Source organism: Toxorhynchites rutilus, chromosome 3, assembly GCF_029784135.1.
Source record: "Toxorhynchites rutilus septentrionalis strain SRP chromosome 3, ASM2978413v1, whole genome shotgun sequence".
Classification (NCBI taxonomy): domain Eukaryota; kingdom Metazoa; phylum Arthropoda; class Insecta; order Diptera; family Culicidae; genus Toxorhynchites; species Toxorhynchites rutilus.
In genome coordinates, this window is record NC_073746.1 from 257858365 (window position 1) to 257873682 (window position 15318).

At 40.7% G+C, this 15318-nt stretch overlaps 1 protein-coding gene across 1 annotated transcript in view; it reads right to left on the reverse strand.

Moving 5' to 3' along the window:
* Window positions 1–15043, reverse strand: part of LOC129776601 (uncharacterized) — a 33163-nt gene extending 18120 nt beyond the window's left edge. Inside the window, exon 1 of the mRNA XM_055782334.1 lies at window positions 14666–15043. Coding sequence (XP_055638309.1) covers window positions 14666–14809 — 144 coding nt within the window. The 5' untranslated portion in view covers window positions 14810–15043. The remainder of the gene's footprint in view (window positions 1–14665) is intronic.
* Window positions 15044–15318: the final 275 nt, after the last annotated feature.

Below are 15318 nucleotides of genomic sequence, written 5' to 3' on the forward strand. Positions count from 1 at the left end.
ACTGAAATGGTCGTTTTTTCTAGGAAGCACGAACCCGCCCAATTCCAGCTTCACCTATCCGGCAAAACGATCCAACACTCTATGTTTTTCAAATACCTAGGTGTATATTTTGATTCTAAGTGTACCTGGGGGAGACACATTGCGTATTTGAAACAGAAATGCCAGCAAAGAATCAATTTTCTCCAAACAATTACCGGAACATGGTGGGGTGCCCATCCAGGAGACCTCATTCAGTTGTACAAAACAACGATATTATCAGTGTTGGAATATGGCAGTTTTTGCTTCCGATCAGCTGCCAGGATTCATTATCTCAAGCTGGAGAGAATACAATATCGTTGCTTGCGTATAGCCATGGGGTGTTTGCATTCGACACATACCATGAGTCTCGAAGTTTTGGCAGGAGTACCCCCGCTTACTCTTCGGTTCACAGAATTATCCTACAGATTTCTCATCCGTTGCAAGATCATGAATCCATTGGTGATTGATAACTTCGAGAATCTACTCCAACTGACTCCTCAGTCAAGTTTTATGTCTTTATACCATGAGTACCTTACCCACGACGTGCACCCTTCACCAGGCATCTCCAACCAAGTTTGCTTCCCATACTTCTGCAATTCCTCTGTCATTTTTGATCTGTCCATGCGACAAAAAATCCATGGAATCCCAGATCACCTACGCTCCGATTCTATTCCGCCGATATTTTCGGCAGAATATGGGAAAGTTGGATCTGATCAAATGTTCTTTACTGACGGTTCATTCATAAACGGGTCCACTGGCTTCGGCATCTTCAATGAAAATTCCAGTGCCTCTTTCAAACTCAAAGATCCTTGTTCCGTGTATGTCATTGCCCATCGACCACTATTTTATTTTTTCAGACAGTCTCAGCTCAATAGAGGCAATCCGCTCAATGAAAGTTGATAAACGCTCATCTTATTTCCTAACAGGAATAAGACAACTATTGAGTGTTTTGGTCGAAAAATTATTCAAGATTACTTTAGCATGGGTTCCCTCTCATTGCTCGATTCCGGGGAATGAGAAAGCGGACTCGCTAGCTAAGGTGGGCGCTTTAGAAGGCACACTTTTTGAAAGGCAAATTGCTTATAATGAATTTTTCCACATTCCTCGTCAGTATACGCTCGTAAGTTGGCAGCGCATGTGGAGTGGTGATGAGTTCGGTCGTTGGTTACACACGATTATCCCTAAGGTCTCGACGAGTGCATGGTTCAAGGGATTGCATGTAGATCGTGATTTCATTCGCGTGATATCTCGGCTTATGTCCAATCACTACAACCTAAACGCGCATCTCTATCGCATTGGGCTCGCAGCAAACAATCTTTGTGATTGTCGCGATGGCTACCACGACATCGAGCATGTTGTCTGGTCGTGTATCCGGTTCCATGCTGCTCGCTCTCAGCTCTCTAGAGCACTGAGAGCACAAGGCAGACAATCGGATATCCCCGTCCGGGATATCTTAGGTAGCCGTGATCCTGATCTTCTGCTTCATCTATAGCTGTTCCTCAGAAACGCCGATGTCAACGTTTAATGATGTTTCCTTCGTTGTGCCCCCGTTTCATATCCCTCCTATCCGATCGATAAACTTTTACTTAGTCGCGGCAATACATACACACACTCTTTACAGATGCACGGGCCGAAGGTTGTGCAGTCCACTGATCAATCAACAAGAGCCAAAGGTTGTACCGCTCATGACAACTCTACACGAGCTGATGATTGCGCCGGCTAGTGACCATTCTATCCTGGATTCCTCGAGGCGAGAAAGACGCACCACGCTAGATATGGGGTACAGACTAGGGGGCGTTGCTGATTAATGGTCAGCTGCATCCCAATAGGAAGTATCCCGTGTCGGGCACACGTACAGAGCATCGAAGACTGCAACATACCAATTATGAGAACACTTGTAATACTAACCTCGAGCCAACCGCGAGTAATCGGTTACATATTACTAACATAGTTGTAAGACAAAAATTGTCAAAATATTGGACTCCCGGCCCCGTCAGGCTAACGCCACATGTGCCTTAATAAAAAACAGGAAGTGGGTTATATCTATGGTATAACCGCAAGGGTGACGTAGGACTATCGTTGATTTAGAGATCATTTGTATGAAGTTGAATCTGAATTCATTCTGAATGAATGAATATTTGGAGAACTTCGAAAACGAGAGCGTTACGTTGGAGGCACAAGGTTTTATGCATCCAATATTGGATACGGAAATATCCTACTGATGGGGAAGAATAATCTTCAGAAGCTATCCTGTTGATTGCGATTGATTGAAAAACCACAAAACCAAATGTATTGGGTCACAGTGTTACATGGATAGAAAACATTCAATTAAACTCTTTCACATGAATATATTTTGAAAATTCCCAAAGGAACTGGCAGATTATTTTCAGTAACGATTAGTTATTTCCACATTTTCCTCGATACTGGAAGCCCACCAGTGGTTAATACCAACTCGATAACCACCTGTTAATAGCACTTGATTGAAACATATTTGGTCACAGTGTTACATGGATAGAAAACATTCAATTAAACTCTTTCACATGAATATATTTTGAAAATTCCCAAAGGAACTGGCAGATTATTTTCAGTAACGATTAGATATTTCCACATTTTCCTCGATACTGGAAGCCCACCAGTGGTTAATGCCAACTCGATAACCACCTGTTAATAGCACTTGATTGAAACATATTTGGTCACAGTGTTACATGGATAGAAAACATTCAATTAAACTCTTTCACATGAATATATTTTGAAAATTCCCAGAGGAACTGGCAGATTATTTTCAGTAACGATTAGTTATTTCCACATTTTCCTCGATACTGGAAGCCCACCAGTGGTTAATACCAACTCGATAACCACCTGTTAATAGCACTTGATTGAAACATATTTGGTCACAGTGTTACATGGATAGAAAACATTCAATTAAACTCTTTCACATGAATATATTTTGAAAATTCCCAAAGGAACTGGCAGATTATTTTCAGTAACGATTAGATATTTCCACATTTTCCTCGATACTGGAAGCCCACCAGTGGTTAATGCCAACTCGATAACCACCTGTTAATAGCCGCGCGTGTATGTGTGTGTAGCGATGTCTTCCCAGGGAACCATTTGTGGCATCACTCTCCTCCTGATAGATTCCCTTCTGGCCTAGGGTGCACAAACAGGCTCTTGGTGACACCGTTCATCCGCGCTTTCATGATAAATAAAGAGCTTCACCGCAACAGCGACAACATGCTCCAATCGCTGTTCAATTAGAACTGAGTGGATTTCCGAGCGCCGCTCGCTTATATACCGATTGGTGATTTCAATAGCCTGTTTTGAAAGCAATTTTAAGACTATTGAAACAAGTTTTCGGATCAAAAAGTAACAAGTATATAACGCGTAGACATTTTATCTTTCGAATGAAGTGTTTATCATACCATTTCGTTCAGTTGTGTAGGAGCTATTAACGCTCAAAATCTCGGTCTCCGGCGTAACGCTTTTGTTTTCGAAACTTTGATTTTACACCCCGGTATAGAAATGAAAGACGTAGTCCTACGTCAATATATATTTTGAGAAAAAAAAACGGTATTCTTCTGCTCCGCCTTTATATTCAAAAATTGTTTCACGGCTAAAATAGTATTGCATAAGCAATGTATGTTTTCAACTGCAACCATCAAATTGAATTCAGTAATTGCAAGATTTTACAGATTTTCAAATGTGCCTCTTCCAAACAACACAACCAAATGATGACTGTTTTGAATATATTAACACGGCACGAAAAACGGTCTTCACATATTAATCGTAAATAAGTAGTTCAAAACAACTACTTTATTGGAAATACGTATATATAGATTTAAAACATTTCTTGATAAATCGTTGATTGGGTGAACAAACATTGCTCCCAATAAATCCATAATAACAAAACGTCTGAGTGATAAAACCATATGCTCGAGGAAAAATATCAATGAAACTAAAAGATATATGAAACTTATTCCTTTTTGTTATGTTTTTTTAATATTTTGGCACTGAGAAAAAAGTATCGATTGATCAATTTTAAAACTGTTTGTTGTTTTTCCCAAAACAAAAACATGTCTGCTCATCTGACATCACTGATCATACCGAGAAAAACTGACTGAAGTCTCTCCAGTCTACCAAATAAAACATTTCAATGAAACTCGTGTACTGGAATGGGATATTTTGCTCTTCTCGGCAGTGACTGAAGCCGAGACGAGACGAATTGGTCGTCTTGTTTTCTGGAATAGGGCCCTATATTTCTCCAAAAATGTACGTAACAGTTAACATTTTGAGGACCGCTCACGAGATTTCTCGTGTTTCGCGTTCCGTCTGTTACGGATGGAACACGAAATAACGCGTGTTTTCTACACTTGATGGTTAAATCCATGGTCTGCCAAGAATCTCACAAGGCCTACCGATGGTTCGCCTTCGTCTCATCCACACCGAAGGAAACGATCTCATTCGTAGCATCCGAACAAATGAAGCGTACAAGTTTGCCCCAAAACGTTCGGTCCTTAATGTGTAAATGATAACCGCTACAAAGCCACGATCACCGACATTTCCCATACCACAATTGAGTATTCTTAATGTGGAGGCCGTGATTTGTAGTTTCAAGCAAACGGTGCAACGTTCTACACCACGCGTGTTACAATTGAATTATAGAAACAAACGTTCGGCGAACAAATGACTTCGCGTAACGAACCCGTAGATTGGCCTCCGAGACCATGCGATTTAACCTTTACATATTGTTCGTTAAGGCTAAGAGATCATTTAGAAATTAACACTTGCTATGGAATATCTCGAAAATCAAGTAGATAATTTTAACATAAAAACTATAAAGTATGAATGCCATGAAAATGTGAAAAGAATTGGCGAGGTGACGCAATCCGAGTCGCACTCGCACGCAAACCTGGGTTCCTCCGATTGCCGGTTAGTTTAAGACATAGGAGACGATTCTCTAATTAGATTCAACCGAACGTTAGCGAACGACGAACGGTATACATTTGCCTGTTTCCCCGGTTAGTGTTTGCTTTGAGAGATATCTTTCATATTTCAGGTATGCTTGTGAAAGGCCGTCGCTTCCGACGGTGGGTCGGCGCCCGACTCGGATTGCGTCATCTCGGCGTCTTGGGGCCACCTCGCTTCCTTATCCACACTGGATGGGGACTTCATCCCCATTACTTTGACCTCAAAATAAATTTCATTGCGAAAAAATAAACTTATAATAAAAATTGCACGTTAGTGTTAATACGTAAGTACCAAAAATATATATATTTTATACTCTGTCGAGTGGTGTTCAACTGGTTTTAATTTATTATCAGGATTATTGAAAATTTTAATTTTTTTTTTTGTATGAATGTTTTTTCTTTTCTTCAAGATTGTTTACCATTAGGGTAAACGTTCTGTCCATATAAATGGCATTTGAGTGAACTTGATTCTCGTGAATGCTCTAGGATCTCGTTGTGTTGTAATACTGTTCTTTTACCTTCTTTCAACGCATTCGCATTCTGTTTTTTTTTTCTTTTTTTAACAAATTTCAATATCTCATATTATTAATTTTATGTCGACTGCTCGAAATGGACAACATTCTTCTACGTGTATGGACGATAAATAAGACTCATTCAATACAACGTAAAAGAGCAAACATAATAAGGATTAATTGATTCTTCGCTGTGGTCAGTCAGTCACCGAAAAAGTAGATGAATGACATGATTGAAAAGTAGATGAAATGTTGATAAGATGGTACCACATGACATAGCGTTTAACTCAGAGCTGTCCAACTTTCTCTCTCTCTCTTTCGAAAGTACTTAAAAAGTATCCGCGGTTTTTTGTTCAATTTTTGAATGATTTTTTTCTTTATTCAAATTCAATTTTAATCAAGTACATATTAACCATTTTTAGCTATAATGTTTCGCCATATTTCAGGAAATTTCATAATTCCATCCATATAGATCTTCTGTGGTTCATTCGGGAGATAGAAGGGACATACTGGATTTTATGATTGTATGAAGGAAATGTAAACGAACCGTGTGTTTTTAAACTGTACTTTGAATGCCGTTTTCTCATGAATTCTATTGCAGTTTATGAAACATAAAAAATACGTTGTGGTTGAGTCAAGTTTAATGAACGGTTTTCACTTCATAAACCATTGTTTCATTTTCCAACCGAAAATGTGTACCTTCTTTGAGATCAGCATGCTCGAAAGCAGTAATAACATTTCAAACATTGATTGAAAATCATTTTGAAATGTTGTTTGCATAGTCCTGATCCTTATGTAATCATCTCCTGAATGTTTTCACCAAAGTCTATGAAAAGAGGACCTGAAAAGTTGCACAAATTGCCCTAACAATACGTAAAATTGCTTATATTAGTGATACTGAAAAGTATTATCCTAACGTGGAACACAACTTTGAATGGCTTCAACGGCTTAGGAAGGAGATTGAGCCGTTGATAACCAACCGTATCTGAAATCTTCATATCAGTGCGTGGCATCTCCTACCACCAAGTAAGTACAAATACAGAGTTCGTTTACTGTTTTGTTGACAAAGTTGATTGCTCTTTCTGTTCGCTGTGTTTTGATTATTTTTTGTGTGCCAATAGCCTTTATTTACGTTTTTTTTGGTCTACTGCGGTCGCTTTTATGTTCATGCAAAGGCTTGTGCTGAATGAATAAGTTTATTTGGTGAAAATATTGAGAATTAGTGCAACGAAAAAGTGAAGTGTTTTTGTTGTTCTATTTATTGCGAGTACGTCATTGTCCCCCTTTTTCGCTCGTTTCTCGCTTCTCAGCGCCATCTGTTTGCGAAGTAGTGCTAAGAAATCGCACGCAAGCTTGTTCAGAATAGAATAAACTGGTTCCCGATCGCAACGCAGTAATAATCGTTGTGCAAAAATAAACCAAAAGTGGAATTTGAACGCACAATGGTTTGCACTCACTGCAATAAAAAAGTCGTTGATTCTGAACGAATCGTCTGCCAAGGCTTTTGTGGGAGATTATTCCATATGATTTGTGCTAAGGTGGACCTGCCTCTAATGGATCAATTAGGGCTGTACGATGGGAACGTTTTCTGGATGTGCGACAGCTGTGCTGGACTATTTTCAAATGGAAATTTCCGCGCCATGCTTGCAAACAGCAAAACTGTTGAGGATTCCGAAGCCATCAAATCGCTGAAAGACGATATCGGTAAGCTGAGCGAGGCAGTCGTTGCTCTTTCGGCAAAAGTCGACACGAACGCTCAGGGCAATCCGTTTCAAAATAATATCAGCCCATGGATAAGACAAAAACGGCTTGAAGCGCCAACCTCGAACAAGCGACGACGCAGCGATACTGGAAGTCCGGTTAAGATTCCGTCAGCTCCGACCAGAACATGCGGGACAAAACCGATGACTGACAAAGTTAAAACGGTCCAGCCGAAGGAAGACCTGTTATGGATCTATCTTTCAGCCTTTGACCCATCGACGGAAGAAAGCGATATTGCGACGCTGGTTCGGGAATGCTTGGAGTTGAGTGGCGAGGCAGGAGTAAAGATCGTAAAACTTATTCCCAAGGGCAAAGAGCCAAGTAGTTTGAGCTTCGTGTCCTTCAAAGTCGGAGTCAGCAAGCAATTGGAAGAAATAGCCTTATGCAGCGATTCGTGGCCACAGAACGTAGTTTTTCGTGTGTTCGAAGAGCGTTCAAAAAACAGTTTGAACACCGTTCGGATAAATCAACCAAGGTTGGACCCGACCCCTGCACCAATGATGTAGTGTTAGCACGGCTAATTGCCAACAAGACACTGGGACGCACTAGAGTTGGCATTATGGGAGCCCTTGATCCCCCAACGGTTGTCGAGCAATTCTCGCCAGTGACCCGAAGCCGTCCTAGTCCTACGTGTGGGTGTGGTGACGGGGTCTCCCTACTCGACACCTCCGGCAAGTATGATTCCGTTTTGCCCTCGACGACTCTTGATCCGCCCTTCGGTTTCAGCCAACCTCCGCCAACGTTATTTGATCGACCTTCTCTAGACTGGACTCTGAGTATTAACCGGACACTGGGACGCACTGAAGTTGGTATTATGGGAGGCCCCGACCCCCCTACCGTAGTCGAGCCATTTCCGCCAACCCGTAGCCGTCCTAGTCCTACGTGTGGGTGTGGCGAGAGGGTCTCCCAAATCGACACCTCCGGCAAGTATGATACCGTTCTGCCCTCGACGATTCTTGATCCGCCCTTCGGTTTCAGCCAACCTCCGCCAACGTTATTTGATCGACATTCGCTAGGCAGCCGGACTCTGAGTATCAACCGGACACTGGGATGCACTGAAGTTGGTATTATGGGAGGCCCTGACCCCCCTACCGTAGTCGAGCCATTTCCGCCAACCCGCAGCCGTCCTAGTCCTACGTGTGGGTGCGGTGACGGGGTCTCCCAAATCGACACCGCCGGCAAGTATGACTCCGTTTTGCCCTCAACGATTCCTGATCCGCCCATCGATTTCAGACTATCTCCACCTGATCGATCATCGCTTACTCGCCGGACTGAGCGGCGCACTGATATTCCAATACAGGAAACCAATTCGCAACCTTACGATCTTCTTGTCTACTATCAGAACGTGGATGGACTAAATACGTGTGCCAACGATTACCTATTGGCAACATCGGATGGCGCGTATGACATTATTGCGTTCACCGAAACCAAGCTAGATGATAGAACCCTCTCAACTCAGATTCTCGGCCAGCACTACGAAGTTTTTCGATGTGATCGTTCTCTGTACAACAGCCGTAAAGCATCTGGGGGCGGCGTTTTATTGGCAGTTCGAAAAGATCTGAAGGCGCGGATTATCGAGGATATCACTTGGCGCACTGTACAACAAGTCTGGGTGGAAATTGAACTCGTTGGTCAAAACCTCTTCTTCTGTGTGGTGTACTTTCCTCCCGATCGTATCAATGACTCTTCTTTGATTGGAGATCACATCAAATCCGTCGAAACTATATGTGGTTTTGCTGCTGCAGTCGATGAAATAATAATTATTGGCGACTTCAATCTCCCAGGTCTCAGATGGCGTTCTTCAACACACGGTTTTCTATTTGCTGATCCAGCGCACTCACAGATTACCCGAATTGCCTCGGATCTTCTGGACAGCTACAATACTGCCACTCTTCGACAGATAAATAGTGTACCAAATGAAAACATTCGCATTCTGGACTTGTGCTCTGTCAGTTCTACAAACCAAGCTCCTAGTTTGGTACTAGCTCCGACCCCTTTAGTCAAGGTTGTACGGCATCATCCTCCACTGCTGATATCGTACGAAAGGAGTAAAATATCTTTAAGAGACGACCCTGTATCTGTGAGCTACAATTTTTACAAAGCCGACTTTTCTAGCATCTCTGATGTCTTGAATGAAATCAACTGGGACGAAATTTTAGATAATGACGACGCTAACAGTGCAGTGCAGACGTTTTCTAATGTTTTGGCCTATGTCATTGATCGACACGTTCCCAAAAAGGTTCATACCATTGCTAAAGGACAACCCTGGCAAACATTGGAGCTTCGCAACCTTAAATCGCGAAAAAGAGCTGCCCTGAGGAGATTTTCAATACAAAGAACTTCAATGTCAAAGATCTTTTATCGGCGTATAAACAGCGTTTACCACAAGCTCAGTCAAAGTTGTTTTAGACGATATCAACGTAATCTACAAAACAATTTTAGAAGAAATCCTAAATCGTTCTGGAAATTCGTCAACAAACAACGCAAGGAAGATGGATTGCCTTCTACAATGTCATACGAGGGTACGGCAAGTTCAGATACAGAAGAGATATGTCGTTTATTCTCGAAAAAGTTCTCCACTGTGTTCTCTGATCGCTCACTATCTACAACGGAAGTTGCTTCCGCTGTCAGGAATGTTCCGTCAATGAGCTACTCTTTCAGCAGCTTCGATGTTGCGGAATCCCATATTCTCACCGCCGCCGCTAAACTAAAATCTTCTGTTAGTCCAGGCCCAGATGGTATTCCATCCATGCTATTGAAAAGATGCATAAATAGTTTAGCGACGCCATTGTTGTATCTCTTCCGGCTTTCCTCGAGTTCGGGAACTTTTCCTGAGCTTTGGAAAACAATCGAAATGTTTCCGGTACACAAGAAAGGTGATAAGCGAAACGTCGATAACTATCGCGGTATTTCATCGCTTTGTGCTGCTTCTAAACTCTTTGAATTAGTAGTGATGGAACCCGTCTTCTCGTTTTGCAAACAGTACATAACTGATGACCAGCATGGATTCATGCCGAAACGCTCAACATCGACGAACCTGTTAGTATTTTCAAATTATATAGTGGATAGTTTGTCACGGAATAGCCAAACTGATGCCATCTATACGGACTTGACTGCTGCATTCGACAAGATTCATCACGACATCGCAATCGCAAAACTGGAAAAGCTCGGATTCACAGGAAGGATGTTAGATTGGTTCAAATCCTATCTCAAAGAACGAAAACTTCGCGTTACCATCGGTGATAGCAGCTCCAACATTTTTTCTGCAGCTTCCGGTATTCCTCAAGGAAGCCACCTCGGACCCCTGATCTTTCTAATCTACTTCAACGACATTTGCTTGGTATTAGAAGGACCTCGCGTTTCGTTTGCGGATGATTTAAAAATCTATTGCCGTATTAGTTCTGTAGCCGACTGCTGGTTTCTTCAACGACAACTGGATATTGTAGCCGAATGGTGCGCCACGAACTGTATGGTTATAAATCCATTAAAATGTTCCATGATATCCTTCTCTAGGAAAAAAGAACCGATCACGTTCGAATACGTTCTCTCTGGTGTTCCCATTCCACGAGTTATGAAGATCAAAGATCTTGGAGTGATACTGGATTCGAGACTGTCGTACAAAGAACATGTATCGTATGTTGTAGAGTTGTTGTAGAGTAGTTGTAGAAGCATCTAGAAACTTGGGATTCATTATGCGGGTTTCAAAAACTTTCACGGACGTACATTGTCTCAAATCCCTGTATTGCGCTCTAGTTCGGCCTGTTCTGGAATACTGCAGTATCGTTTGGAATCCGCACTATCAAACTGGCATTACGAGAATCGAGTCCGTTCAGAGAAGATTCATTCGGTACGCACTTCGCCTGCTTCCGTGGCGCAATCCTCATCAGCTTCCTAGTTACGAAACCCGATGCTTGTTGATCCATCTGGATTCACTGCACTGCAGAAGAAAGCTAGCTAAGTCTTTGTTTGTAGCGGATACACTCACTGGTCGCGTCGATTCTCCAGAAATTTTAAGCCACCTAAATCTCAACGTACCACCTCGACGGTTGCGGAGAGTTCCTTTTTTGCGGACCATACTTCGGCGAACGAATTATGGCATGTACACAGCAATAGCAAGCCTTCAGCGTGCATTCAACACAGTTTCTACGGCGTTTGATTTTAACATTTCGCGTGTTACATTGAAACAACGGTTTTTAGAATTAATTAGAGTTAGATAATTGTATCATTTGGACCACTGTAGTCTGTTGATGCCAGAACAAATAAACAAATAAACAAATAAACAAAGTAAAATGATCATCAACTACCAAACGATTTCCTCCGGCAGCGAATTTGAAAATACCTGCCAGGCCCATAATACATTGCAGGATGCATTTCCTACCAATAACGGCCCCTGAAAAAACGCGAAAAAAATATTACTAGGCTCTATTTTTTTTCACGATTTTACGAACTCGTTACACTTTTACATACAATATTTATTTGATATAAAAAAATTGATTTTCATAGATAATTTTGTTCCTGAAGATGTGCTTATTTTTACCACCGCAGAGATAGTGTCATTTAAACAGCAAAAAAAGGCGTTTCTAACGTTGCTCATTTATATATTTCAACCTAATTATCTCTGCAAAACATTCTACTTTCGTTTAGTGCTTATCATTAAAAAAATATTATTCGTGCTTGTTGATTGTTTAAATCTACCACTTATTACTTTCCGTTTTGTTTATATTTACTTCATGTAAACTCGCTGTCAAACTCAGCGTCGATGTCCCGAATTGTCGAGATTTTGATTCTCGACACTTTTTATGTCGGCCAATGTTTCATTACTGGGGGGCTGCCATACAAATGAAACACAAATTACTGCATTACTCGAAAATTACTCAAGCAAACGAAACTAAATTTGGCACGTGGAGGTATTAAGGTGCAATAAATGATTCTATGGTTGTTAGATACTCCACCCCCTCTCTGAGGGGGAGCTGCCATACAAATGAAAGACAAATTTCTGCATAACTCGAAAACTAATCAAGAAAATGCCAAATTTGGCATGCGAAGGTTTTAGGAGACACAATACGTTTCTGTGGTGAATTGACCCTCTCTAAGGGGAGAAGAGTGGAGGGGTCTGTTTTTATTCTATCATATTTTTTGTACCAGAGGTTTATTCCATGTAACGGAGAAACATGTTATTTGCAAGTGGTTCAATAATCTTGAACGAGAATTGTGTCTGAAAATATATTGTAATGATATTGTAATGATGAGTTTTGGTAGAAGTAATAGTTATTTTATAGTAAAAGGTAAATTCAACGGGATCGATTAGAAGATCAATCAATGAACAGTTCTGCGATTGGACTCATGAACTTGCGCTTAGTAAGAAAACGTGAATGTTTGAAGGTATTGATAACAAAAAACAAATTTTGGGTGGGACGAAGTTTGCCGGGTCAGCTAGTATTCTATAAAGTGTCGATTAATTGAGAAAAAATCCGATGATTACGCTCATATAAGTCAACAACAAATTGCTTCGTGGGTAGTCTCGAAAGACGAAGGCTTTTACCGTAACGGTCTTCGAACTTTGACAGGAATTTGGAGAAAAGTTATAGTTAGCGATGGGCAATATTTTGAATGATTCATCTGTAGCCATATTTTCACAAAAAGTTAACTTTCATAAAAATAACACTCATTGAGTGTCGCACCTAATATAATTAACAATAAATTTCCGCAGATTTCATTATTGAAGAACTGAAACCGAATAGTAAGTTTTTCGAGGTAATTCTGACCAATGAAAATTATAGTGAATTTATCTACGAGCAAGTTATGCCAGTTATTACCTTGAAAGGAGCAAAACGACTAAATGGAAACATTACGTCAACATGTTGAACCGTGCATGCCAACATGACGTGAAACAAACTTGAGCGCTTCTGTTGAGCAAAGAAAGGGTAGACTGTATATTTCGTAGTTGCTCTCCGTGATTGACCTGAACCAGAGAAATTGCACAAAGAACACACCAAATGGCGCTTGGGAGTAACAAGCCATTCTCATTGTACAAGTTTCGGTGATTCGGACTTCACATAGTCAATAACGACGCCGGTCACGTCCTTACAACCACCAGGGGAAGGGAAGGAATGTTAGTATGATATTCGCCAGATAGAAAAGCTTCGGAATGAGTAAGAAAACATAATGTGACTTTTAATGATGATGGATATAATTAATAATCCCAAAAAAATAATATAAAAAAACATAGATCGGCTGACTGATCCACGAGGTGGGCACACACAAGGAGATTAACAACGAAATTTGGAACAGTCTTGTAGATATAGTCATTGGGTGGAGCTTAATTCTAATACATAGCGACAGATGTAAGTAACCACTAAAACCAAAATAACTATAATCTATAATCTATCTGAAATTATTTTGATTCATAAACTGCTTCGCTGAAACTAATAAATAGATGATGAAAAGAAGCTTCAGAAAAACCTTCAATAGATCATAGAAGTAACATCGGTCTTATTTTGTTTCATTTTCAAAGCAAGAAAAATGATATGTGTAGGCTGTCCAGAGATTTTATCTTTGAAGAAGAACCTTATTGTGAACAACAATACTGAACAACGATGACGATTTGAGGGCCGTAATGGTGGCTGGATAATCAGTTTAGAATTAAAAATAAAACATGTAAAAGACTTACAGTTCTTACACGTTGCTCGGTTGGCAAAAATCGAAACTGTAGAATGAGTAACCAAAAACATATCACAAGATGAACAGCATCAAAGTAAAATAGTCTTCAGAGTATGAATGAAAAGGTAAACATTATGATTATCAAAATTTTGTTACACAACTAGCTTTTCAAATTCTCAATTGATATTCCTCGCGGCAATATAGGCAATATTAGCCTGTACGTTAGAGTAAAAAATTTAACATTTGTTTTAGATGACACATTCGTTTGAAGGTTTATCATTGTCGAAATCTTTATAATTTATTGTTTTGAAGTGGAGCGAAAATGCTACTCTGTCATTGATTTGCGATAATCTAAGTCGCTATAACAAATGCAGCACTGAGACCAAACCTAAATATGTTGATTCATTAACTCTGTCGTCTTGTTCTTTTCTCTCTAGACTATTAGGTTCACAAAATACCGATGATCGCTCTTTGCATGCAAGGCATAGTAGGTAAATAGTAAGCAAAAATCAAAGATAAAATTTTCCTCTTTGCATCCACGCGTCCAATAAACCCGTAGAATTCCGCAGGTAATTATTCTTTACACAGCATTCACGAACATTTATTTCTACGTATTACACCCAGATATGACTTCACTCCATCAAATGAAAGATTGAATTTCCGAACCCGCTCACTCAATTAAACGCTTCCGCGAGAACAAACATAGCGAATTTGTACAATTTTACTCTAACATATGATGACCCCTACTTGTTCGATGTCCAGTCCATGCTGCGGACTCAAATCGGTGCAGAACTGGGCTGGTGCAGAAGACCGATTTTCACTCGATGAGTCATGGACCGCCAATACACAACCACTAAGCATTTGCACTATCAGCACTACAAACCACTTCATGGTCGTACAGTGAACAGTTTACTACTAATATCGATAATTTACGAATGGTACATCAAACTGACGGACGCGTTCGATTAATTTGTTCCACCTTTTGAACTCTGAAAGCAATTGTGATCCCTTGTTATTCTACCGTAATTTAAACTTTGATAAAACGCCGTTTTTGTTCGTTCAACGCCCGCGTATATGTTACGACCGAATTGCGCCAAGTGCTGCGAGCGACTGAGAAGGGATCAAATTTGAATCCAACGTCACTACCGTTGCTTGCACTTTTCCCGCCAACCGACCATTTACGTGCATGGGGTGCGCATGGGAAACAATGAATACTGCGTATGCCCACATGCTCACACCCCGCCAATTTCATCCTCTACTGCCCGTTGCCGCTGCCGATGAAATGTGGGTTCCGATCACAAACATTTCACGCATCATTAACCAAGTCAGACGAATATGTATGTTTTTTTTTTGAACATCCGATACTTATGTCGGTCGAAAATGTCGGACATAACAATCTA